The sequence below is a fragment of the Arvicola amphibius genome, chromosome 12, assembly GCF_903992535.2.
Source record: "Arvicola amphibius chromosome 12, mArvAmp1.2, whole genome shotgun sequence".
NCBI classification, from domain to species: Eukaryota; Metazoa; Chordata; class Mammalia; order Rodentia; family Cricetidae; genus Arvicola; species Arvicola amphibius.
The window spans coordinates 88,318,303-88,344,824 of NC_052058.2; the positions used below are offsets into that span (position 1 = coordinate 88,318,303).

At 53.1% G+C, this 26,522-nt stretch overlaps 1 protein-coding gene across 1 annotated transcript; it reads right to left on the bottom strand.

Moving 5' to 3' along the window:
• Nucleotides 1-1,601: 1,601 nt before the first annotated feature.
• On the bottom strand, nt 1,602-18,327 carry Slc26a9 (solute carrier family 26 member 9). The gene is made up of 20 exons (XM_038349784.1): nt 18,203-18,327; nt 15,831-15,970; nt 15,601-15,711; nt 14,763-14,938; nt 13,196-13,360; nt 12,412-12,564; nt 12,035-12,117; nt 11,233-11,380; nt 10,424-10,537; nt 10,180-10,257; nt 9,297-9,392; nt 7,462-7,568; nt 6,720-6,789; nt 6,538-6,630; nt 6,255-6,368; nt 5,534-5,815; nt 4,659-4,713; nt 3,827-3,969; nt 2,875-2,946; nt 1,602-1,649 (listed from the first exon to the last, which is right to left on the bottom strand). Exons 1-20 carry the CDS (start codon nt 18,325-18,327, stop codon nt 1,602-1,604), a joined length of 2,373 nt encoding a protein of 790 aa, XP_038205712.1.
• Between the last annotated feature and the right edge of the window lie 8,195 nt (nt 18,328-26,522).

The following is a 26,522-nucleotide window of genomic DNA, read 5'->3' on the forward strand; positions in this document are numbered from 1 at the left end:
CATAATGGATTCACTGAGAAGTAACAGCTGCGGCCAAGAATGTGCTGGCTGTTTGCCGGGGCCCTGGGCTTTAACTACGGAGGAGACGCTCGCTTGCTCTCTAGCTTACTTAACACATGGACACATAACAAAGGTCAGGCTCAAGTTAGTAAGTGGGATGCTTTCCCAGGTTGAGCCGGCCCAGCCTGAACCCAGCCTGTTGGCACAGGGGTCATTACTGAAGGAACTTGGAGAACAATGAGGAAAGGCCAGATTTTCGGTGTACTTGTAAAAATGGTAGTTTTACAAGACCGCGTGTGCGTGCGAGAAAGAGAGAGAGAGAGAGAGAGAGAGAGAGAGAGAGAGAGAGAGAGAGAGAGAGAGAGAGAGAGAGAGAAAACGAGAACCTATTTATTTTCAAGTCACTGGTGGGATGTCTCTAGTTACCTCTCTGTTTTCCTGAGAATTTAATTTCTTTCCTGGGGTAAAAAGGTCCTGAGATGGTTAAGAGCTCCCTGTGGAAGGAGATCCAGTCTGAACTGGTCCTTCACATCTGTACCCAGTTGGATGCTGCAGCTAGTACCTTAGGACTCTCTCATCCGTGTCAGGACCTCCCTGTACCACCCCAGGCTACAGGCTGATGAGGAAGAGTTCCAACGCCTGTCTCTTTCCAAATGAACACGACCATGGCAGATTTCCCAAGGAGGGGCAGGAACCACCAGGTTGTCCTGAGTCTGCAGTAGCAACCTGTTCCCCTCTCCGTGTCGCTAGTACAAAGAGGGATTCTGAAAGATTCTGTGCAGAATGGCTGTTGCCATATCGCTGGAGGATTCTGCTGGTCACCTGTTCCCCAGAATGGAGCAGCATCCAGGTGGGGATGATTCAAAAGGCCAAGTCTGCCCCTCAGTGGGTTGTCCCCGGAGAGGTAGTGCTGACAGTCTTGTGGGTCTTGCCCACTGCCCACACTGGGGCTGAAGTGCTGGACAGCAATGAAGGCCTCAACAGTCTTAGGACAATGAGAGAAGCGGGCACAGAGACAGAGACGCCTGGATTGGGGACAGTACCGTGTCTTTGAAGCACAAAGCTGACAACTATAAGGCAATTGGAGGGACAAGCTTCAACCTTCTAACCCAGTGCATCCCTGAGTCCCATGACAGCCTGAAACCCTCCAAGGCCAAACCACCCAGGCCACAGACCCGTTTGGACTACACTCCAGCTCAGCACAGCTGCCCCTATTTTCTCTGCTTGGCCCGCTCTTAAGACCAGAAGGCAAGGTGTCCGTCAGCTGCCATGGCGGGGCACGGGTAGATGGGCAGAATAAGCTACTGCCGGGCCGGGCTTGAATGAGAAGGGGAGGTGATGGGGTGGGTTCACCAGACTCTCGTCCTTGCCAATCCTTGTCAGGACAGGCTCTTCTGGCTGCAGAGGCTGAGACGGCTCTCTCCCAGGGAGATGGGGAGGGAGGACAAGTCAGGAGAGAGGACTGGAGTTGAGAGAGGATCGAGAGCCTTGGCGGATGGACATACTCTTCTTTCTGTCCCTCCCTGTGGTCTTGGGCTTATCGTCTTTGGAAGTCCCAGGTGCCACGTGCTCAGGAGGCAGTATGGGAACCAAACGGGCCCTCACAGTGCAGTCAGGGTCTCTGTGTGAAACATGCTCCCGAACATCTCCTGCAGAGACCACAGGGAGGAAGGGTGAGAGCAGGGAGTGATAGACCTGCTGGAGTCAGAGGCTGCAGCCGACATCCCGGGCACTGTGTACCGCAGGCCAGAATGAAGCATACCGAGTGAGATGGTGTATGCAGCTAAGCAGAGGAGGGACAGGCTAGCATGAGACGCGAACTGACTGGGCGATGGAGAAAGTGCTAGTAGCATTTAATTGTGAATTGTGTCCCGTTGGCCTGTGCTATGTGGTTTTTCTTTTTCTTTTTTACACTTTCTTCTCTGAGTGTTGCCTCCTTTTTTTTTTTTTTTTTTTTTTTTTTTTTTTTGTGAGGCAACACCAAGGTCAAGATTACAGAAGCTGTATTATTTGTGCTGGAGATTCCAATGGAGCTCAAAAATCAGCCTGGTAGCTCTTAGGTGTCCCTCACTTGTCATCAACACTCTGAGTGCCACACTCGGAGGATCGTGGAACTCAAACCAGAAAAGAATGGGAAGACAGATGCTATTTTTAACAGACTCAGATCCAGATTTCTCTAAACTTAGTCACTTGCTTTCTTTTAACTCAAGCGACTGGAATGGTGATAAGTTTCACAGGCCCCAAGAAGGCAGTAACAGCTTGTATTGCATAGCTGTTAGTTCTAAATGTTTAACCAGTTGCGGTAATAATTCATTTATGCCCCCAAACATCAATTTTCCCAGAATGCAGCTTCCAAAGAACAGGGGCCTTTGTTCACGGCTGTTTGCCCACCAGCAACAGTGTCAGGCAGGCAGTAGGTGTTCCACAAACACCTCATGAGTTGATGAAAATGAGTGGCCCCTTCTGTCAGTCCTGGCGGCAGGGGGGCAGATTAACTAAATGTCTCTTACTTTACCGATAATATCAACAGATCCAGTGATGTCACGCGGCTTAGCCACGATCACAGGGTTGGCACACTGGAGAGTTAAGAATAGATAGCAATTCTCTAGGACTTGGTCCAGAGGCTCTCTCATTCCCCAGGATGTCTGTCTGTGTGTATGTGTGTGCATGTGTGCATGTGTGTATGAGTGTTTGTATGTGCATGTGTATGTGTGGGGAGGTGTGGGGGTGCTGATGCTGAGAAGAATCAAGATCTATTATTAAAAGAAAGGTGAAACCTTGCCCCCCTCAAGGTTACTGCTCTGAACTGGGTGAGACCTTCTGTAGAAACGGGCCCTCTTTCCTCTCCTCCCCCACCTTTGCCCCTCTACTCACCTGCTCTAAGTCCCAATAGCTGGGACCGTCCTCTTCAGAATCATACAGGGAAAACTCAGTGTCTCCTGGAGCCTGAAGGGAAGGAAGTGGGTGCAGGGTGAGTCCGGGTGTCAGAGGTGGGTGCACGGTGGCGGGAAGGCTGTCTCCCTCACCCCTTTCCCTGGTCCTCCTCTGCCGGCCTCATGAGACAACACAGCAACAGCAGATGCCCATAGGGCCTGGTGTCTCTTGTGGGTGTTACAGGCAGGGAGGCACAGGCTTCCTGAACTTGGAATTCCTTTCCTTTCTCCGGAATTCTACAAAGGTAGGATCATCAGACTCCTTTTTCTGGCTTTCTCGCTGCACCGCTAAGGAGTGTGTATGCATTGTTTGTGAAATTTATAATAGGTAATAAATTATTTATAAATATTAAAACTAGGCTAGAAGAGATGGCTCAGTGGGTAGAGGCATGTGTCACCAAGCTAAAGAACCCAAGTTTAATCCCCAGGACCCACATAGCTGGGTATTATTGGTGTAATGACAAAGAACAGGGTTCTCCAAGAGTCCCTGTGGGCAAGGCTCATGAGTCAGAGCGTTCTGCTAGTCTCCCAGGACCTGCAAGTGAGGGGAGGCTGGGTCTGGCTTTTGACGTTTTAGACAGTTGTTTGTGTCTTCCTCTCATACCGTTCACTGGGCTAGTAAATTAAATGCCAAGATGCAGAGACAAAACTCAGCTGCAGCCCCTCCATCCATCTCAGCCTGAAGTCTCCAAGCTGGGGCACCCACCACTACTACAAAACAGTCAAGGGCAATGGTTGATGGTGCCCATTCTACAGATAGGGAAACTGTGGTTCAGGAGAGTGAGGTGGCAGAATTGGTGATGGAGCTCAAATTATCTCCCGTTCTTCCTAACATGCATTGGTCCTGTTTGTGGGAGCTGGAGCCTAGGGTTCTTCAGGTATGGAGACCTTACCCCTTGGAAGCTGCGTGCTGGGTCTTCTCTAGTGTTTGCCTGGGCAAAGAGGACTGCATCATGAATGCTGGGGAAAACGTGATTGCGCTGGACACACCCATCTTCAAAGACACCTCCGTGGCTGATGTCATTGTACACCTGGGCTGGAAGGAGGCGGGTGAGGTTAGCTGGAGGGAGGTGCTGCCAAAGATGAGGACAACTGACCCTGCAATATCGGTTCTGGACAGCAGAGGGAAGTATGATCTTAAAAATGCTGAGCCCTCAACCTAGTGCTGAAGGAAGCTTTCGGATTTGAGTTGTTGCTTGTCAAGGAAAGGTTAATACAGCCCATTCTGGAGGTGGTTTTCTGGGAGTGTTCATCGAGGGTAAGAGGAATGAGCACGCTCATCACGGGGCTCTGGAAGAGTCTTGCTGGGTGGGTCTGGATACGTGTGCACCCCCTTGGTGTTTCTTTTGTGCCCTTGTGTGCAGTCTGTGCTTGGCATAGCAAATTCAGCGAGTGTCCTTTGCTCTGAGTTCTTGGGGCTGCTTAAAGCACCCTTTGGAGACAAGTCCCTGGGAAGTTGGGGTCTGTGGGCTTTCTGTGCTTCTCCAGATCCACGGAAAGGATTCCAGGTTCAACCAGCCAACCCTCCAATTTACACGGGTAGAGACAAACCCCAAGACAGTACAGAGACTTGGCTAACTAGAGTCAGGATGCATACAGATTAGTGGTGAGCAGATTATAATCCTGTCTGCTCTCAACCACGTGAGCATACCCCACCCCAGGATGCTCACCAACCGGTCCCCACTGCATCCCTTCTCCAACCCACCCAACCCCCACTTTTCTTACCATGGATGTTCACCAGAAAGATCTGGACTCCAATCTTCTCATAGGTGGAGCTTAGCTAGAGGGGTTGGGGAGAGGAGGGGAGGGGAATGAAACGGGGAGGAAAGAAAGGAAAGGAATGTTCTGAGTGGATCTTAAAAGTGACTCACGAAACACACTTCAGAGGTAAGGGAAAACAAGCAAGCAACCCTGAGGGCCCTGGCAGCCACAGGCATGAGTGGCAGAGAGCACCCCACGTCTCCCTGGAGTGTTGGCCCAAGGCCTCTCTGAAAAGTGGGGCGGAAATGGGGCTTTGCCAGTGTGGCGGGCACTTAAAGTTACATGGCCTTTTTACAATGCTCGGGACCAAGGCTCAATTAGGCAGGTCAGTGAAGTTTGGGAATCCAGGTCCAGCCTTGAGAAGCCAGCTGAGCTCAACACCCGAGAATGGCCTGACATAGTCTTTGCTCCCTGATCTCCTAGTTTTGCCTCTGTCTGAGTCCTTTTGAGATTTGCTGTCAAACTGACTGTTACAGGGTCACCGAAAAGTGATCAGATGGGTCCTTCTGTTTGGCTTAAGTCTGAGACACAGCAGCGTTACATTTTCTTCTCTGGTGAGTGTAGGAAGGGGTAGCAGAGCCAGGGGCCAAACTGGACTCACTCAGAGGGCCCAAAGTGGGTTTTGGAGACTGATGGCTTGAGAAAGAACCAGAATGGCCTTGGTGGGCGGAGGCTCAGGGAGCTTGCTCCAGCACCTCATTGCCCTAAACAATGTATCCACCCTGCTCACATCTGGGGCCAGGGGTCCCTAGGGTCTGGATGCTCCCTCAGCTAGTCCAAATGAGGGACATGAATAGGGGTAGGGCGCACACCCTCCTTCCTGCCCCATGAGCCCTCACCTTGGCTAGGGCTTTGATGCCCATCAAGTCCACAAAGCTGACTCCGCTCATGTCAAGGATGAGGGTGTGGAAGGTGACAAAGGGCGGGACACTGGCTAGAGCATCACTAGGCTCCCTGGGAGACTGAGCGGAGGTGGGCGGCTCACACGGGGCAGCCACTGAGGTTTCTGGGTTGAAGGTGATGTAGGATATGTTGGCGTCACCTGCAGGAGCTTGGTTGTTGTTGGGGTCAGTTGAGGGAGCACTTTCGAAGTCTTGTTGGAGTTCCTGCAGAGAGACCGTCTGTGGGTGGGAAAGGGACAGTCAGGGACTGTGACAATGAACCCCAAGCAGAGGCAGGTAGTGTATGCAGCTTCCCCTAAAGCCCCTTCCCATAGGAGGCCTGCTAGCTTCTCTCCCAATCCAAGTGGCGTGGGGGGGGGGCTCCAGTTCTCTGAAGCCTCTGTCACTCCGCTTGAGAGGAAGGCTCTCTAGGGACAGTAGGACTCCCTGTGCCTAAGCTTGCTTCTCCTACCCTCTCGCCCTCCATGGCCTGAGCACCTAGAAAATTCCCACTGGAGATGGGGGCCAGTGGGTCCTCTGGGAGCTGGCAGCCTTCCCCTAGGAGAGTGTCCAGCAGTGCTCTCGGAGACTTCCTGCCTGCCTCTCAATGTGCTGCTGCAGGCTAGGAGCCAGGGGCAAGACCAGAATGGGCATGGAGGTGGTTCCAGCCTCAGTTCACCTTGGTTTTCATGAAGAGGGACTTCCTCTGTTGTGTGGGCTTCACCGTCCTCTTCTCCTGCTTCCGGAGATATTTCTGCTTGGCGAGTAATATCTTCTGGGGGTCCATACCTGTCTGTGGGAAGAGGGCCAATAGTAACCTTAACCTTTACCTTTGTGGGGTAGCCTGCCCTGGGCGCCTAGCCCCTTGTGGGGTGGCCTGCACTGGGCTCTTATTCCCTTTCTGCTTCCATCTTCTGGCTACTCTCTCTTCAGCCCTCTGGTCATCAAGGATGGAGGCTTACCTTGGCAATGACTTTTTGCCTGAAGATCTCTGAGTTGGCAAAGTAGAGAGGGGAGCAGTAAGTGACAATCTTAACCCCCTCAATTTCCTGGACCTGTGACAGGGAGACTGAGCTCAGGTCGCAGATAGGTCTTAGAGCGGGGACAGGGTGGAGCAGGGAGGTCCTAAGCTTGGATCACGTACCCTGTTGTAGGTCTTGGGGTTCACATAGATGTCCATGTCCATGACCTGGGCTAGTGTGGAGCCATTTCGACTAGATGAGGAAGAGGAGGATAGAGAGTAAGGAAGCTGGTAGCTTGGAGTGATGCTGGGGTGGGGGACGAGAAAAACCAGCCAGGACTCCTGTGCTTATGCAGGTTTTGTTTGTTAGTCTTTCTGCCCTGGGGTCGTGGGCCTGGTGGTCTGTGACTAATTTATAAGCAGCATGTGCTGGTGTATCCCCCAGACTGGGGCTCAGGGAAGAGGAGGGAGAGGGGTGCACAGGTGACAAGGCCAGGACTTCCTGATTTCTCTTACACCCAACATTGCCCTTGCCCCACCCTGATCTCCTCTGAGGCATCCTCAGCCTGCGCTTCTTTTGGAGGATGAGTACAGAGTCCATGCTCTGACCTAGTGTTCTCCGGGGGAGGGTCCCATTTGAGTTGAGGGTCTCACAGAAGGGCTCTCCCACTCACCCTTCCTTGTGTGCTCCTCCTCATCCCCAGCCCTCTGAACCCATGCTGGTTTGCTCTGGGGTTTTAGGGTGCAAAAGTCAGATAGCTTAGTCTATGCCCACTGTCCTGGCTAGGTTAAGTACTTCTGTGGTCTGGCAGCATGTCCCTTCGCTGGGTCCTGAAGGCAGAAGCTACAGTGTACTATGGGAGATCTTTGCAGACTGGTCCAGTAAACCCATGCTGGGCCAGGAAGGGATGAGGTTGTCACTTACAATTGGGTCTGGAAGATCACAACCAGGATGGAGAAGGCCACACCCACTGCTACGCCATAAGGGAGACTCAGGAAGAACGAGGAAAGGAAGCTGACCACCCAGACGCACTGTGAAGAGAAAGAGAGAGAGAGAGAGAGAGAGAGAGAGAGAGAGAGAGGTCAAAGGCGTTCTGGGGGAGTAAAACCGCCCTTTTCAGGAAGTCTCCTGGGATTAGCCAAGACCCTAGTTGGCCTGCCTAACTCAGATCTCTCCTTCCGTTCTTACTTCATATTTGCAGTGAGTCACGTGCTGGGACTTTGGTTTCCTTGCCCATTTCTCTTACATTGAGTGCAGCTCTTGAATTTTTTTCCCCCCAGAGCTGGGGATTCAATGCAGGGTTTCACATCCCAGACAAGCACTCTACCATTGAGCTCCACCCCCACCCCAGTCCTCGGCCTAGTTTTAAAAATAGAATTCTAGCCTTCTATTTTAAGAGATGATGGAAGTGTGCACTGAGAGACGGCGTGAGCCAAGAAAGAAGAGCATGCCCTTGGGTAAGAGGCACCCAGGTTCAAAGCTGGGTTCTGGACTGTGTGGCTGTGTGAGCCAGTTTCCTGGTTCATAGGGGGAAAATGAGGTCCATTCTGCAAGAAGACTGAAGGGTCAGAGGGTCACGGAGTGTGCTCCTGAGTGAATAGAGTGAATAGAGTCCTTTTCCTGCCTAGCAGTGGATTGTGTGTGCTTGATGGGAACTCAACCCCTGAACAGAGAAAATGTGGGCCAGGGGTGCTGGTTGTCCCCCAAGGGTCCTCAGAAGCCTTTAAACAGCTCTGGAGGAACCAGCCTCTGCTGGGATTTCTATGGAGACATGCAGCGAAGATCAAGTCACAGGGCACCATCTGGCTACGAGGGACTGCAGCCATAGCCAGGAGGTAGGAGCCATGTGGTAAAATCAGATCATGTGCTGGGTGGGAGCATTTCATTTCTTCCCGTTTCCACCTCGCACTGGGAGTCCTCAGAGGGACCACACAGTTCCTGACATAAAAGATTTCCTTCCATACGTGGTATGGGCAAGCCTCTGCCTGTGAGAGGCAGGACAGTCCAGAAGCCTGGAACCCAGCAGGGAGTTTCCAGCCAGACTCTGGCACTTGCTTCCTGCACTGCCTCTGATGATTTTTACTGAACCATGCTGAGCCTTGATTTTTGTCATCCTCCACAGTATTTAGTCAGTCTCCTCTCTGGGCGCCTGTGGGTGGGCTTATGTGGACCCGAGGCAGCCCTGTCAACACGCTAGAGCCCTCATCTGTGCAGCCGAAGCACCAAGCCACAGTTGCAGGAGGCCTGTGTTAGCATGGCACTTTCCCATGGGGATTTATCTCGTCTTCAGGGCCAGCACGTGCCGCAGCACACAGCTCCATCCCACAGACAGGTGAGGAAGTAGAACTCGTGAAAAGGCTAGACAATTTTTCAGGATCCTGGACTTCTGGCTTTACGTTCTAAGTTTTCTTACTGAACAGGGAGATGTGGGTAGTAAATTATGGAAAGAGTAGCTACTGCATTTCGATGATCACACAGTCAAGTCAGACCGCACACACTTCTCTAATCCCATCTTCTTCAAAAGCCATCCCGAAGTCGAATGTGCCCACTTCACAGGCACGGAAGCCGAGGCTTGGAGAGGTAAAGGAATTTGCTATTGGCGACAGAGCCAGGGAGTGGCTGAGTTAGGCTCTCTCCAGAGCCTGCTTCTCAGCCCCTGGGGACTAGGGAACATCAGAGCATCTTGCATCAGGCCAGAGCTGCTGGGTGAGAGGAGGGCAGGGGCATCTGTGGGTAACGGGAGACCATCCCACACTTACACAGTCCAGCTTGCTCTTCCTCCATAGGTAGTAGGGGTCGCTGAGTTGCTTGAGGGAGTTCTTGAGGTTGACAGCTATCAGGGCTCCTAGCACAGCCTGGAGAAGCAGAAGAAGAGGAGGAGAACATTGTGTCATTTGAGGCTTCCCCTTCATCTTGTCCTTCCCACACACAGCTGACCCTGGAGCCCCACAAGACAAAGCTAGAGTTCTGGGGCTTCTTTCCTAAGCCCCCCCGTCAGTCCTAGGATTGTGAAGTGAAGCCTCTTGAGCCACACCACTTGTTCTGGGGCTGCCTTTGTATTTCCCTCTCCTACATTCCTGAGCGGCCCACACCTTACATCCTCGTAAGAGGCCGTGGGGGTGCGGGTGTGGGTGCGGTGCACTCCCAGACACCTTGCCCTTTATCCTCCAGCCTAGGGATCCAGCTCCCAGAAACCAGTCCTACACGGTGAGCTGCCTCACCAGACAAGTCAGGCTGTCAACCTCAGTCTCCCTCACCAGTACAAGGGAGGAAAAACCACTCTGTTGTTTACTTCATAGGGCAACTAACAGCAAGGGTGACAGTGGCTGCCTGCAATTCATCACATGCTCCTCCCACTTCCCAATCTATCAAGTGCTCCTCCCACTTCCCAATCCACAAGTGCTCCTCCCACTTCCCCATCCATCAAGTGCTCCTCCCACTTGGCAATCCATCAAATGCTCCTCCCACTTCCCCATCTATCACGTGCTCCTCCCACTTCCTAATCCATCAAGTGCTCCTCCCACTTCCCCAGTCCATCACGTGCTCCTCCCACTTCCCCAATCCATCACATGCTCCTCCCACTTGTATGGGTTATTCTTCCTGGAGGCTGTCATCATTCCCTGCTCTGGGTTGGGCTCTTACCTTGGGGAGAGGGTACAGATAGGACCCCAGGACCAGCATGGTGATCATCACCACCAGAGACACACACAAGCTTGCCACCTAGTCAGAGAAATTGCTGGGAGTGAATGGCTACGGACGTCTCATGACTCTACCGTTTCCCAGGGACTAAAAACTAGCTGGGTGAGGATGGCACACTTGTGGCATCTGAATTCTCTGGCATTGCTCCGTTTCCACTCCTACCCCAGTCCCCTGAGTCAAGGCTCACCTGGGATTTTCCTCCAGCCCCGTCTACAGCCAGGGTGACAGAGAGAGCGCAGCAAATGACATGGATCTTGAAAAAGGAGCCGAAGAAGTTGCTACAGCCCAGGGCAATCATCTCCTGTGGAGAGAGGGCAGGGTTGGTGGGGAGTAGGGGTCAGATGTGGAGCGTCATCTGTGTAAGGGGGATTCTGAGGCCTGGTGTGGAAGTGACCGTGATGCCACCTGACCACACACTACCACTCAAAAGGTCAGCCTCGGGGTTCAGCAGGTAAACATTACTGCATGGGCGTGAGGGCCTGGGTTCAGATCCCCAGCACCCCTGTAAAAAATGTGAACATGTTATCCTAGTGCTGAGGAGCCTGAGGCAGAAGGATTCCCAGAGCTCACTGTCTAGGCAACGTAACCAGGCAATGAGCTGCAGTTCCAGGAAAAGACATCAGATGTTAACCTGTGGCCTCCATATGTAGCACACACATACATGTGTATGAACTTGCATATACATGTGCACACACATGCACATGTAAACTCTCACCCTAAGACTCCCCACAGAAATAAAGAAAAAAGAAAGCTAAAACCACAGGTCTAGTCCACCAGCCCTTAGGTCTAGTCCCCCAAGCCTTACTGTCTCAACTCAGCACAGAGCCCCAAGACATCTTTATCTCCCCTTTTTGAGGAGCTGGGTATAACCCAGGGCCTCTTGTGTGCTAGGCAAGGACTCTACCATGGAGTCACATCACCACCGCCCCTGAGCTGTCAGTGGTAGGCTTCTGTGGGCCCATTACCCCTGAGCCCTGCCAGGGCAACTGGAGATACCTGATTAGAATCCACGTCATAACCATGCTTGCTGGCGAGGGTCCGGCCCATAGCCAGATTGATGACGTAGCCCACAATTGCCAGGGAGAAGGCTGTGCCCACCATGTCCTTCCACTGCGAAACCACTGGGACCACTGGAGTGGGAAACCTGCAGAGGATCCAAAGAGAGGCAGGGCCCAGGGGTGTGAGAGGAGGGGAGCTGAACCCCCACCTTATGCCAGGGTCTTATTTGGATGGCTTGCCCCACGTGATCTCACACACTCCAATCAGAAGGCAGGTCCTATCTCTGAAAGGAGGAATTAACTTGTACAGGTCAACAAGTTGGTCAACTGGGGGGCTTCATTTGTTTGTGTCCAGATCCTGACTCTTTGTCCACTAGTTTTTAGGCCCACAGACCTGCGGTGCTGTGAGGGCTTGTTCCCCCTCCCCTGTTTCAAGCCTGTAGGGCAAGCCTTGTCCCAGCCGTCCCAGATCCAGTATGGTGCCTGACGTAGAACAGATGCTTAAAGAATTTGATCCACCCCAGTGGCTCCCTTTCTGCGTGGGTAAAAGATTATGCATGAGAGCAAAGCTGAAAGCCAGCTATGAGTGGGCCTGAGAGAGGTTTGTTTGACTGTGTTCAATGCATGAAATTCAGGGGCTGGGAGGGTAGCATTTGGGACTTCTTTTCCATGAAGTGGCCACTATGGGCTGGTTATGTGGCTTTTCTGAGTCAGTTTTCAATTCGGTTTCACTTGGGCCTCTCATCCCCGGCTCTGGTGGAGAATGGGCCCGGGTTGGCCTCTGAGTGATCTGGACTCACCCGTGTTGGATCTCTCCCACGATCTGCATGTGATATTTTTTTGGCATCTTGTAGCTCCCAGAGATAGCTGTTGCCACTACCACCTGCAAACCCCAAAGTGGAGAATGGATATTGACTCTTAGTTGGGGCTAAATCGGGGGTCTTTTCTAAATCCTTTCTCTGGGACTCCCGGATCCTACAGTCTTGCCACCTTAAGGCAGTGTGTGTATGAGGCAGCCTGAGGATTCACATGGAGGGCCATGCGACGTATTCACATGTGACTTCCTGTCCCGCTGGCTGCCGAAGGAGTGGGTAGAGGAATGGACAGGGGCTCCTCTACTCACTGCCCCCCCATCCTGACCTTCAGAACCCCATCTCCAGGCAGGCAGGATCCTCACCACGATCATCTCTGTAGGGATGGGGAAGTGGATCTTGTGCATGTACCGAGCGTTGAGTTCCTTCACCAGCACCAGGAAGACGGCGCTGACCAGGGCGAAGATGAGCGAGGCGATGTTGGTGTGGGGGAGGTTTTTGCAAATGTCAATGAAGGTCTAAGGGAGAGAGCATCACAGGCTCCCATCCTTTCTTCCCATACTGCCCTGCCCTTGGGTGCCTGGCCCAGGGGAGACATGCCGCTGGAGACATACAAAGGCAGAACACAGCCCTGGTTGTGAATACCAACCTCTCTCCCACTACCCTCTCCCAAAGTGGGGTGTCAGGAGTGAAGGCGAAGGTGTTACGCTTTCTTATATTGTTCGTGTGTGTGCATGTGTAAGTGTATGCCACACATGTGTGGGTGCCTGTGGAGGCCAGAGAGAGGGTCGGATCCTCTAGAGCTACAGTTACAGGGGCTTGTGGTCCACCTGATGTGGGGACTGGGGACTTCAAAATGATATATTTTCTTTCTCTTGTTAAGAGTTTAAACCAAAAAGAGAAGGGGCTCCCGGGTAAAGAGGTTCAGGCCTTTGAGGAATGGGGTCTCCTGTTCTGCTGGCATTGACTACAGAGCCCGAGTGAGTGCGTGAGGGTCTGTGTTAGACCTCTTTCCCACAAGGAGAACCCATTGGGAAACCCTCTGCTCACTGGCCCAGCCAGCTATCAGAATAAATTAATCTACCACTTCCTAAGGGTGTGAACTCTGCTCCCATCCTGCCCCTCCCCAAAGAGTGTTTCTGAACTCACAAAAACGATGGAGCCTGGGCCAGTGTAGGAGGGGATGGTCAGCCCAAAGATATACTTGAGCACGGAGATCAGGATCTGCAGGCCAGCAGCTGTCATGAAGCCCCGGATGAAGGATTCAGAGAGGTAAATGGCAACAAAGCCAAATTGCATGAAGCCCAAGCCCATCTAGAAGGAAGGAGGTGAAGAGTCCACAGTGGGTCATGTGCTCAGACTGCTGGACACACAGGCTGACCGAGAGTCTGCAGTGTGTCTGCTCCGACTGCAGGACACACAGCCTGGCCGGAAGCCTCATGCAGCTCAGTGACAGCAGGGACTCAGGGGGAAGAGATCCCTGCAAGCTTTCCCTGACATTCCCTGTGACCTGGGCGCCTGCCACCAAACCTTAGTTCCCTCAGCGCACAGCCTCTCTGCCACTTCACTACGCTGGCTTCGGTTCCTTTATCGTAATATAAGTGTGGTCCTCCCCCGGTGCCACCTGTTGCCGGACTGAAATCCCGAGAGTCACACCGCCTTTCCTCCCACAGGCTGTTAACCACGAAGAGCTGGTAATGCTCCTGGCAAAATGTTTCTTCCTCCCACCGGCATCTCCTTCGCCACGGCCACTGCTCTGTCCCTCCTGCCTGGGCCTCTGCACAACCCTGCCTCAGTTCCACCTGCCAACCATCTTTCTGAGCAAATAGGACCCAAACTTCTGCCAAGAGGACAGACTGCAGACTTTTTGATTGGGCTCCTGCCTACCTTTCTGGCTTCCTCTGACCCCCTGCCCTTGAGGCACACTAAAACCCTTCCTAGTCAGACTTCGCTCAGGCCTCTGAGCTCTTGGGTACAGTTTCCTCCGCCTGCGGCAGTAGGTACACGGGTTTACTCAGTCACAGTGAGCTTCCATTTGACCTTGCCTTCTCAGGTCAAATGTCCCCTCCTCTCTGAGGACTTTCCTGGGTTCCTATAGTCACCCGTTCAGGGTTCTACTGTGCCTCTTATCTCACCGCAGCACACAAATTTATCTGTTGACAAGGCCACTTCCTCTGTCCTGCTTGGAGCCACTTGTGAATCGGGTCTCTTTCTTCCACTTATCTTTGTATCCTCAGGCCTAGCTTAATTCCTGGCAGAGCAAAGCAATCAGAAAACATTAGGTGAGCGATGACTGAATGATAGGTTCTCGGTTCTCTCTAAAGTGGCGGTGCCCTTGCAATCTGTGCTGTGCCTCTTTCATCAATGCTGGAGGAAATCTTTGCACCCCTGGTTAGATGGTCGGCTTATGTGGTGCACTGCGGCTGGGGCCAGAGCTGGGGCAGAGGAGGCTGGAGGGGCAGCAGGGATACTGGCAGAAATCAGGGTTTCTCCAAGGGGCATCCGAAAGTCTCTGGGCAGACTTTATGTTCAGGAGAGTTCCACTGGTGGCACCGCCACACACTGGAAGTGGAGAGTCTAAACTATTTTAAAGCCCTTCTGGTCCCTAGGATGGAAAGGATAGTTTTCGCCACACTGGGGGTTTGGAGGTAGCGCTAAGGTGGTCTGCCACCTCCTGTGTGGAATCACTGGTAAGGCTGGGAGATGTGCTCCTCACCTGGATGACGGCAGTCAGGCAGGCAAGTGTCGCCGACACATGCAACCTTTCTGCCTCCATGGCTGCTGTGTCCACGTAGCTCTCGTTGGTGGCATTGTTGAAGATCTGGAATTTTGACTCTGGGGCCAGCTGCAGACAGATGTTACCCACCAGGATGCTGATAACGGCAAAGGTACCTGCGGTGCCCCACCCAGCCAGCAAGAGTCAGAAATTTGCAGCGTGCCCTGCCCTTGGAAATGACCAAGGGGTCCAGCCCTGGAACACGCACCAGCCCGGGAGGAATGGCTCCCTACGCTGGTCTCTGCCAACAACACATCATCAGCTGCCACACCTAAGCTGCCAAGGACACTTCCCCAGACCAGGTACATCCTTGTTAACATCATCTCCTTGGCTCCTTGGACACCAGCTCAGAAGTGCCAGCACAGCCTTGCCCAGAAACTGTGTCTAGGTGCTCTTCCTCCGTCTCACTTGGTGCTAGGCAACTCTGAATCTCCCTGCAGCGGCCTGCTGAGAGCAGTCGCGTCTCAATCTGTTTGGTCTGCTTAACATATGGTATATAATGTCCTGTCACACTTTGCTTTCCTTCCCGGGAAAAAGATGCAATAGGCCGTGCTGACTGAGCTCACAGGGGCGGAAGGATTTCTCCAAGGTCATCGAGGACCTAGGACTGATGCAGAGATCACCCTTTCAGGTCGGATCAACATCAATTCCAGGAGAATAAAGGTGGAAATGGAACCTCCTTCACCGTGCCCTGTGTCTTTGGAGTCTAAGTCATCATGCTTAGTGGAGGAGAGGTGGGGATGAGGGAGTAGGGGAGGGGTGAGAGAAGAGCCCTTACCTGGGACCATCTGGTGTATACCCCCTAGGAAGAAGTAGGTCAGGAGGGGGAAGAAGGAGGAGTAGAGACCGTTGACTGCCGGAAGGTTTGCCAGCAACGCAAAGGCCATGCCTGCAGACAGAGAGGGAGTCTTTGCTCAGGAGAGAATCTGGCTCACAGAGGTCAGAGGACAGAGATGGGGAAAGAACAGGAGGGGTTGGCCAGCTAGACCTGGCTGGGGCTACTCTCACCTTGGGGCACCTGTATACAACCCCCACTGAGTCCACCCAGCATGTCTGGGATGATGTAGTCTTTGATCTTGTACTTGGGGAGCCAGGAGAGCACAGGCAGCAGCCCCAACACAATGGCTTTGAACTTGGTCGAGGAGCACCTGTGGAAGAGGGCAGGTTGCAGGCACCGGCATCCTTTGGCTCACTCAATCTCAGGGCACAGCCTGTGCCGCAGGATGTTGCGGAGGGAAAGCTGTGCTTTAAACTGGAGAGCCTGCCACACACCCTGGGCATTGTTGCTGGCCCTCCACTTGGGAATCCACAAGGCTGGGCTTCAAGCTGTTGATTTAATGGTAGCTCAGCCTTCTTAGGGTGCCAAGTCCCTTTCTTTTTAGAACATCACAAAAAGGCAATCTCTGTTGTCCCTGCGAGGCGCACCCCGCCAACTTACTGTCCTCTACATACGGTGAGTCTAGTGTGGGTGTTCACCACTGGCAAAGCATCAGAGTGAAAAGGAAGATGGGAGAGCCATTCCTTGGCCAACAGGGTGAGGAGTATTGATCGTTACTGTTTGTGGAACACCCTGAGATCCTTTCATGGAGACTCATGGGTAGCAGGAACAAGGGCTTACAAACCTGAGGGTGACAGCCAGTGGATTGATGACTTGGGGTGGGAGTTGCTTTTCTTCTCCCAAGTGAGGGAAGTCAAATGCCCTGGGTTCCTCTGGTGACTCACGGGCCTAGACTGATTAGGCTTCCTTTCTTGCCCCGCACCAATCTTTACTCTTTGCTGTTGCTCAACAATAGTTTCCCTGACACTGGGGCCCCTGGATGTCACCCAAGACTGAAACCAACACAGACAATGCTTTGTATCCTGGAAAGTCCAGGCAGATTTCTTTTTTCTTTTTTCTTTTGGTCCCAATTAAATACTCTGCAGAACGGCATCTCCACCAGCCTGTCAGTCCAGCCTCTTCTGGGGCCTGGGGTGCTTCTTGCACCCTGGAAATGGTGAGCGGCTTCATGCATACTTGAAAGCCTTGTGCTAGGAGGCAACAGCTCTGCAGGAGCTCTGACAGGTTTGCTTATGGCAGAGAAAACTGGACTCGCCGGTAGAGAGCTGGCGGGGGGAGGAACACGGCTCACACACCCAGCCTTCTTGCACCTCTGCCATATGTCAGGCAAAGCAACCTGAAGTCTGAAAGAAGCACTGGAAAGAGATGCCAGACAACTTATGTAGAAGCCTCAGAGTCCAGAACGGGATTGGAGGGCGGGATTAGCTCTGTAGACACCCATTCATTCACTCATTCATTCATTCGTTCATTCAACCAACGTTCTTTGGAGCACCGCCTGTGTGCGAGGCACCGTTCAAGGCTCTTGTGCCACTGTCATGGGAACTGAATTTGCTCCTTCTCTGTACGGTTCTCATCAGCCCTAACCTCCAGGAAACATCAGATCCTTCATCCTGCCAGCACACAAACAACCTAAATATAAACTCACGTGAACACAAAGACTGACTGCACCTGCTCATCTGCCTGACGAGCACAGCAGCAAGGCCAGGGCCCAGACACTGGGCACACAACCCCTGAGTGTCGCTGAGCAGAGATGGAACCTCCCAGGAGAAGCAGGGTTGGTCTAGGGCTTTAGTAAAGACTCTAGTGGGTGATTCCCTGGCCTCAACCAGTTCCACCTGCAGCTCCACTTTAGCTACTGCCAGTGACCTCAATCCAGGTAACTGAATCAGCTGTTTCCGCAGGAGAGCAAGGGAGGGTGAGGTCTGCCAGGAGTCTGGGAAGGGGGCGGGAAGCCCGCGGCTTCTGGGGTATAGGTGTGGGGCACTTTCCTTCGAGGCAAGATTGCCCAGACCACTGTCACAGTTCAAGGACCCGAGAGTGGGAGGGACCACAGGGCTGGTAGGGTCTCTTAGTAGAGCCTAGGAACTTAGAATTCCTCCTCTAAGAATCCTTTGAACCGGATGGGAGAAGGACTATCCATGAGGGATGAGGCATGGGGAGCCGGTGCCTTTTGATACCCAAGGATGGGGCATGGAGGAGGGGCTCAGGTGCTCCCCACCACTCCATGGCGTAGCACAGCCATCCGGCGGTCCTTGAAGACCTGAGAGATGAGGACTGAGATTTCAGGAGATGCTACGTAGGGGATGGAAACACCACCCTACAACCTTCTGAAATGGCTGAGTGGTCCTCGTTCCTCCTCTCCATCCTCCCCAAGGATCTCTGGGTATATGAGCTTGCAGGCTCTTGTATTCGGGTTTTAGAACCTGCCCTCCCCTAGGGCTTCCCTAACCCTTTTGGTACTGGTCCAGGAGCCCTGACTGGAGCAGGATGGATTTTGGCGGGGAACAGAGGAAAGAGGAGTCTGGGCTCTGGGCCACATTACCTGAAGGTGTTGCGAAGTTTCTCTCCCACCGGGTAGGTGCGGTCCTTTTTCTCAAACTCATCATCGAAGAGGGTGAGGGAGTACGCAGCTCTGTCTACCACGTAGCGGGGCCTGGGCTGGCTCATGTCTGGGGCATTGACAAGCTTTAGGAGAAGCAGAGTATGGGCAAGTGAGGGGCATCCCTTCTCAGTGCCAGCTAGGCCCTTCTCGCTCTGGTCCTCTCTGCAGCAGAGATTTATCCCAGTCTTCCCGCCCCCATCCAGCAAGGAGCCTCCCTTCCTCAGTCAGGCCTTTCCACCAGACTCACTTCTTTTGGTGGCCTTCCTTCTCAGGCACTGATGATACACACACTCGCCCTGGCTGTTTTGCTTGGCACCCAGCACGTGGCTGGCACTCCACACCTGTGACATCACTGTCACTCCTGCTGAACACCAGGCAAAGAGGAGGTGGGAGCATAAGGACAAAAGTCACAGCTGGTTTCCACACAGGAATCCTCCTCCCCCGAGGCTGGGGTGGCTCCGCAGATTGTTTCCTGCCCTAGGCCTCTGTTTCCCTGGCAGAAAGGCTCATGCCAGTCAGCTGGTTAGCTTGGAACGATCGGGAAAACAGCCCGCCTAGAGGCAGGGGGCTAGCCAGCGTGACCTCAGGAGGACCTTTGTTGGATAAGACTCCTGCCCACGACTTCACCAACAGGTTTCCCCAGGAAGGACAATGGTGTGCTTGGGGAAGTCTGGATGGTCGGCTTTGGTTCTCTCCCACAGCTTCCTGTGCCTAGCCTATCCTCCACCCTTGTGTACTGCTGTCTCTCTCTCTTCGCCTCATGCTTTTGCGCAACCTGATGTTCCAGGAGCCGAGCTGGGCAGAGCTTGGTGCCAGGGCCCTTGGGGCTCGGAGGAGTTCCCTGTGAGAATCCTTCCTTCACCCTCCTCTAACTCTGAACCCCTCTTCTGTTCCTCAAGCTCAGCTGGCAAGAGGCCCTCAGGCGAGGAAAGAGATCCGGTGGCCTGAGAGAAGACTTACATTTGAGAGGTCATGGGGAATCTGGGGTGGCTGTAACCACAAAAGGTTTGCGATAGGGTTGAAGGTGTGCAATCACAGAGGGACCCACCCCACCAGACTTCCTAGGTGGAGGCCTCAGGGAGTGGGTTAGCATATGCGTTTTTGGAAGAGAACACTAGAAAGAGCTAGGAATCCAGGGACCAGAGACTGTTCTGGCTTCTTGGGAGAGAAGGGAAGGATGATATCACCTCTCTGAACCTCCAAGCCCTCACCAGCAATGTGGGTTAGGCTGCTGACTTCACGGGGATGTGTGCCTGATGGCCCAGAAGGAATTAAATACAGCGGAAAGGATGGCGACGTGAGGGTCTTGGTTAAGGATATTGTGCTTGCGTTGGTTGGTTATCCATTCCTTTGGCCTGGGGGCTGAGACGGCCTTCCAGAATGGCAACTAAGGGTTGGTGAAATCCAATGATGATGCCCACCAGAGGGTAAAAGTGGGAGGACGAGCCTACCCGCTGAGCCCCCGCCCAGCTACTCGCCTGGTACTTAGTACCTAACAAGTGCCTGTTGAATGAACCAACCCGTGGAGGAGACACGGGCAGAAGTGAGCAAGGGCCATGGTATGTGAGACATGAGTGGGAGAAACCAAAGAGGCCTCAAGAGATCAGCCTGAGTTTTCGAGGCAGAATGACCTGGGTTCAAAGATGCAGTTTCTTCATCTGGAAGTGGGGATAATAACAGTCCCAGGCAGTTGCGGTGGGGATTAAGTGAGCTTTGCGTGATGCGCCAGCTTCTTAGGTTCCCAGTGAATGCTGACGACACTGATTATTATTATTATTAAGATGGGAGGATGCTTCCTTATGGGAGATGATTCTCCAGCAGCCGGTCTTCATGCTCCATGGAGCGGCGTGGCTTCATTCTTCCTCCCAACCTCCCTGGAGTCTGCTAGGGTCTGGCTGAAAGCTGGTTTGCTTAGCAAGCTCTCTGGGAGCAGCGAGTGACCAGTAAGACTCCTTAGAGGAACCCATAGTGCCAGGCTTCAGGGTGGCTTGCCGTTTGGTGGGGTGTGTCCTGGGCTACTGAACTGACCAAAAGAACTGGCCAAATATTGCAAGGTGAGCTGACTGACGAAAGCAGAGCCACTTAGATAAGGAAGGAATCTGGCTTCTCTGCTAGCCGGTAGGGTCGGGGTGGAGGGTGGGCTGAAGGATCACCCCAGGTTATTTTTAAAGACTATCTCTTCAGCTAGTATTGTTTGTGGGGTGGGATATCCCATCATTCCAGAGTGTGCTTTCAGCTCTTCCATTTCCTCAGTGGTATCTTTCTCCCTGCCACCCAGTCACTCCGTTCCTGTCACTTGACCCCCTACCCCCAGTTAATCCTATTGCTTCTTGTTTTCTCCCCTTTTCTCCTGTGTATGGCCTTCACCCCACCTCCATCCTCCCATCCGACTTCACTCAAGCACCTTTCTTAGCTGAATGTTTGCCCACCAGCTCTTCCACTGGGCACGGATGTCCTGCTGGGAAAAGCCAGGTGCCATTTCCAGGAGGACCAAGCCCAGGCTCCTCTTTAGGCCTCATGTTAGATGATCCAGGTGACTGGTACCTCTGTCCCATGCAGGCAGGTTGTTCACCCCAAACAGGCTTGGGTCTCCAAAGTTCCTCCTTAGCCTAGGTGCTCTGACTCATTGCTGCCTTTCAAGACCCGCCTGTCCTCAAGACCTGCTTGAATTCCTCTCCCCACCCCCATCCGGAAGCTTTTTCTACCACCCTGGCCTAGAGAGACCGCTCTTTCTCGTCAGTTCTCCTTCTGGCTAGCACTGTGGTGGGCTCCGGCCATTCCTGGCTGCCTGTCCAGGAACGGGAAGAAGAAAAGGGGCAGGGTTGGGAATCCTTTGGGGAGAAATGTACGTGACTCAGCTGGTCTCTGCCCCTCTGGGCAAGGTTTGCCTGCAACCTGAGCTCCGGGAGTCCCCGGTGACACAGGCTAGCAGAAGGAAAAGTCCCTTTGCTTTCGGTAACCCCAGTCTGCCCCTTTCCTTATTCCCAGACGAGGGTGTCACAGGGGACCAGGGCTTTCACAAACTTGTTTATAAGAAGGGGAAGCCAACAGTGGGTGGAAGTCAGGGAGGTGTATCTAGAAGGGGATTCGAGGGCTGTGCTGGCCCAATTCTCTTATTTCATGCGTGAGGAAACTGAGTCACGGACGGAAAACAGCAGATGTGTGTGAACTAGGCCTTAACAGCTACTCAAATGCTCCTGTGGAAGGGGCTCCAGGACTCTCGGGGACAACACTGACTTGCGGGCACTGATAACCTCAGTTTGTCTAGCACGATGACGGAGTTGCAAGGGTAGGCTCAGGGGCAGCCCTGACTGCTGAAGAGCAGGCACTGGTGGGCATAGTGGGGACAGTCCCCTCATCCCCACCTCTGTCCTTCAGACCCTGATGCCATGTAGTAAAGGGGAGTGTGAGAAGGGAGAAGAGGTGAGCTACTGCAGTGGAGACCTCAGCCTCCTGTAGATGGGCCTTCGGGGTTCTCAGCTAAGAGAGCCTTACGCATTGGGTTGGGTGGGAAGGCAAAAGAAGAACAAGAGGCCGAAGAGATGGCTTCAGGGGTTAAGAGCAGTTGTTGCTCTTGCAGAGGCCTGGGGTTTAATTCTCAGCACCCGCATGGTGGCTTACAACCCCTAACTCCAATTCCAGGGAATCTGACAGCCTCTTCTGCCCCTGCAGGCACCAGGCACACACGTGGTTACATACATACATACATACAGGCAGAATACTCATATACATAAAATTTAAACCTCTAAAAGAGCAACAATTAAAAGGAACAAGACAGAGAGAGATCTCAGGAACGAGGTGATTTGACCCCTAGTTAAACACAGTCCTGGTGGGCCAAGTGTTGCGTGGCCATGGCTGTGTAATGAGCCCCACCCCGCACACAGTGTGTAACTCTCCACATCAATAGATTGCAGGTGCCATGTGACAGTACTGAGGAACAGGAAGGTGACTCTCACAGTGGAGAAAGCGAGGAGGGCATTCCGAAGAGCTAGAGGTGGGCTCTTTAGGACTCAGAGCAGGAGAGAGAGAGAGAGAGAGAGAGAGAGAGAGAGAGAGAGAGAGAGAGAGAGAGAGAGAGAGCGCAATTCCTAAATCTGGGCCGGGGAAGGAGGAAGGAATAAGGTCAGCAGGAATCTCGGGCTCTCTATAGCCCAGGAGCTGAAGGAAGGGAGAGAGAAGCAGGTGGACGGACCCTGTGAGGACTCCTCCAATGAGCTCGCACAAGAGAAAGCCCACTGGACCTGTCCTCCCTAGCTTGTGTGACTGGGTCTGTGGATCCCCTTGGGATGCTTGTTTAGGGGGGCAGTGCCCAGGGAAATGAACAGCGGGGAGCCTGGCCCTGGGAAGCGTAGTTACTTCTGGACATTATCATTGCTGTCACTTTGGAAGATTCCCTGTCTAGCTCTGCCACTTGGCCTTCCTTTTCCGACCTGATCCTATGCTTCCATCACAGGCCCTCCCTCACACTCCCCATGTTTTCTGGACTAGTGGAGGGAGACAGAGTCTTTTCTGAGGAGGAGGGACATTGGGGAGCGGAAAGGTGAGGGCCTGCTCATGAATTTCTGTACCATCTGGAGGTGATGTTGTTCCTGTTGCTCAGAACGACTTCCTTCTTAAGCCCTGCCTGGGGGAAGGGTGCCTGGGGGAGTTGTTCCTTGACAGACCTGTACCAGACACTGGAGCAACCTAGCCTGGCAGACCACAGGTATCCTTATCACGGCTCTCTACCTGTCTGCTGGCTGTGTTCTGGGGAGTGGAAAGGTCACCTTGAAGTCCCCTTAGCTTCTATTACCCCTTGCCTTCCTAGTCTAGGGCAGGTATCCCAAGAAAGGGTAATCTCTCTCTTGGCCAAAATAGGGAGGTAAGCTGGTTGACAGGACAGATGGTTGGGGTCCTAGCTGGAGACTGTGTCCCTGACTGGAGGAGGGGCCCTAGAAGCCTGTCACCCCTAAGGCATTTTGAAATACTCTTTCTATTGTCGCTGCCCTGTATCTTGCACAACCTGAAGTCCCCTTCTAGCCCCAGGTCCTCCTTTATGATGTATGGGAGGATGGATCTAAGAATGTTGACTCAGCTGTTCTGGGACTGCAGCCTGTGAGGGACTCATTGCTGTGGCACTCAGGTCCCCAGTCCTTCTCCCTAAGCCCTCTCGGCATCTGCTCGCCCTGTTGAGAAGGGAGACACTGGGACCAAGTTCCAGCAGAGGGACTAAGTGAGATGCTGAACAGGGAGATTTGCACCAGGCCACAAGATCCCTGTAAGGATACATGGGATTAGAATCTTAGAAATCCCCAAAGAGACCAGCGAATCCAAGAATCCAGGTCAAAATTCCAGGTGGCACTGGTAGAAGACTGACTCCCCCAGGAGGATTTTATCTTGCAAGGCCTGACCACATCGCCTTCCATTTGGCTCATGTCTGGCTGGTCCCGTCCCTTTGACAAGCCTCTCACTTTGACACACTCTCACTAACTATAGATTTAATGTCACTCGGCTGGAAGCCTCTGAGTACTAAGAGATAAAGCTGTCAACTTTACTTCAAGATTCTGTACAGCGAGCCCCAGGTCAGGACAGACCCGGGATGTGCCGGGAAGGCTGGCATAGTGGTGGATCTAGATCTGGATCTGGTACGTGCTGGTCTTCAGGCTGCCCAAGCAGGCTCTGGCCAGGTCTGAGAGTGTGTGTGTGTGTGTGTGTGCGTGTGCGTGTGCATGTGTGTGTGTGTGTGTTTGTGTCGGGGTGGTTGCTGCAGGGGCTCTGGGAGAGAATCATCTTCCAGTAAAAACCCATAGGGAGAAATTTCTCTCTCACTCTGCCCTACTTCAGGGTGGGGAAGGCTTTGCCAGTCCAAGGGGCACATCATTAAATCTGATCTTCCCCAAGTTCAACTGAGTAGTCAACGCTGTGGTGAGAAAAGATTGGCTTAGCTTAGTTTGGGGAGAGACACTGTCCAAGGATGCCTGATGCCTTGGGACCCCTAAGAACTATGAGGCGGGAAGTTCAGAGCTAGATGCTTGTGGGCCTGGCTCCTCACCTCACTCTGCACTGACCCAGACCCTTCCACGTTGCCCCTTTGGTGCTCCACCCACCTGATGGAGCCTGCCCCTTACTTGCCTTCTTCTTCTTACCTTCCTCCATGTCTACCTCTTTCGGCTCCATAGAAGTAACAGCAACTAAATAGGAGCCCGTACAGCTAAGCACCCTGAGCTTGTAAGAAAATAAGTGAGGGAAGGAAGGTGTCTAGAGGCGGAAAGGACGGGGACAGAGCCACACGGACAGACGTACTGAGAGCTCTCTTCTCCCAGGACTTGGAAAGAAGTAGAGAGTGCAGGTAGCTGCTTAAGAGACTCAGCAGGCCCAGGAGGGCCCAGGCTCCTTTCTTTTTCCTGAAGGGCCTTGTTTTGCTCCACTCTAGTTGAGTGTCATTGACCTCCTCCAAAGCAGGGTCTATTCTGTTTTCTCCTCCAGCCAAACCCAGCCTAGTAGCCGAGGTCTTTATGGTGGGCTCCACACAGGGCAGGGCTGGAGGGCTGCTTAGAGAGACTCTGGTCCACAGCGTCCTTCTAACTTGGCAACCCCCCCACCCTGTCATCTTCATCTCTCTTTTGGAGGTACCCCTGGGGCCAGTCCTCTTCTCTGGATAACCCCCAGCCCTTAGGGTGGGTTGGGCTGGGTGGGGCTTACCTCTGAGTGAGCAGAGCTGGCTGGGCAGGGCTGCAGGTGTGTCTGGGCAGCGGGCAGCAGGCAGCAGGCAGCAGGCGAGAGGTGTTCCTGAGGTGTGTGAAAGGGCTCTGCTCAAATAATCCAGGGAGGCGTTTATAAATAACTTCACCTCAGGGCCACGGGTGAGCCCCGGCTTCTGATTGGCTCGGAGGGGAAGTGGTTTTGAACACTACACCAGAGCTAAGCCTAAGGAGATAGGAAAAGGAGATAAGGGGGAAAGGTCCCAAATGAACAGCCCTTTTTTTGTTTTACCCAGGGAGCAGGGCCGTTTGATGGGAGCTTGGCACTTCCTAAATCCACCCTGAAGACAATAGGTCACATTCACTGGGGCCACTACCACACAAGACTCCCCCAAGGCAGTCAGCAGAGGAGGGGCACCAGGCAGATTCCTCTTTGAGCCTGCTGTCCTGCTACTTATGGGGCTGGGGGTCAAGCCACACAGCCTCTTGGACAATGGGCACTATTGAAGGCACCTGAGGGGTGGGACTCTGAGGCTCTTGCTTTGAAGGTTGGGGAGCTGGAGGTTGGGGACAGTGAACCTCTGAGCATCCTGGGAAAGGGCATGACCGGTGTCTGGAGGCCCTGAGGACCTTGGAATACTTGGAGCTGAGGTGGAGATTTGGTTTCCAGTTCTGTCCCTGAACTTAAATCATTGTGAAATTTGTCCCCGTGCAGTGGGTGCAGTGTGCTCTGAACCATCAGGGGTGTGTGTGTGGGGTGGCGGGGAACGCACGAGACTCAGGATCACCACGGTAAAGGAGAGAAAGCGGAACTAGAGCAAAGTTAGTCAAGTGTTCTGGAAGCTCCACAGGCTCCACCCCTTCCAGGAGCGGATGTAACAGAGCCAATGGCAATGCTTAATATCCCAGCGGCCTTTGCGGGAAGAGTTGCAGGTTCCATGGCCAAAGATGCAACCAGAGACCTCTGAAAGAGATGTGGAAATCCACCATGTGGGACTCCTGCCTGATGCCAGATGGCTTTTTTCCAAGACATCTTGTACTAGACTGTCCTAGCCCTTATTTGTCCTTTCATTCCTCTAAAATAAAACAGAAGCTCAGAAGTGTGATGGAGTCGATAGAGGGGGGCTTTGGCGACGCGCGGCTGGAAGTGTCCCGGGGAAGGCGAAACGAATTTGCTTCAGTACATAATAGGGACTCGACAAATATTTGTTGAATGAATGAACGTACGAATTGTCTGCAAGCCCAACCCAAGGGATAGTTTGTAGATGCATTGCTTGTGGGGACTGGGGAAACTCCCAAGGTCACTCAGAGTTGTCAAGGTGTAGCCAGACAACTTGCTGAAGAAATCCAGAATGCAAAGGACCCACACATGTGGGCGCCACTGGGGGGAGGGGAGGACGCGTGGGTGGGCACTGTGTCTACGAGCCCTTTCCCATGCTCCTGCATAGATAGCATGTCTTATTCCTGCAGCATTTCTCGCCATGGTGTCATAATATGGAGCATTGCCACTGGGCGTGATGTGCCCAGTTGTTAGTCTTTCAAATACACTTACCCTGTGACGATGTCGGTGGGCAGCTCCG

Coding starts and splice junctions, on each gene's coding strand:
- Slc26a9 (XM_038349784.1), bottom strand. CDS start 18,327: ATGAGCCAGCCCAGGCCCCGCTACGTGGTAGACAGAGCTGCGTACTCC. Junction 13,361..14,762: donor GCCTGACTGCCGTCATCCAG/GTGAGGAGCACA, acceptor CCTTCCTTCTAG/ATGGGCTTGGGCTTCATGCA. Junction 4,714..5,533: donor GCATCAAAGCCCTAGCCAAG/GTGAGGGCTCAT, acceptor CAACCCCTCTAG/CTAAGCTCCACCTATGAGAA.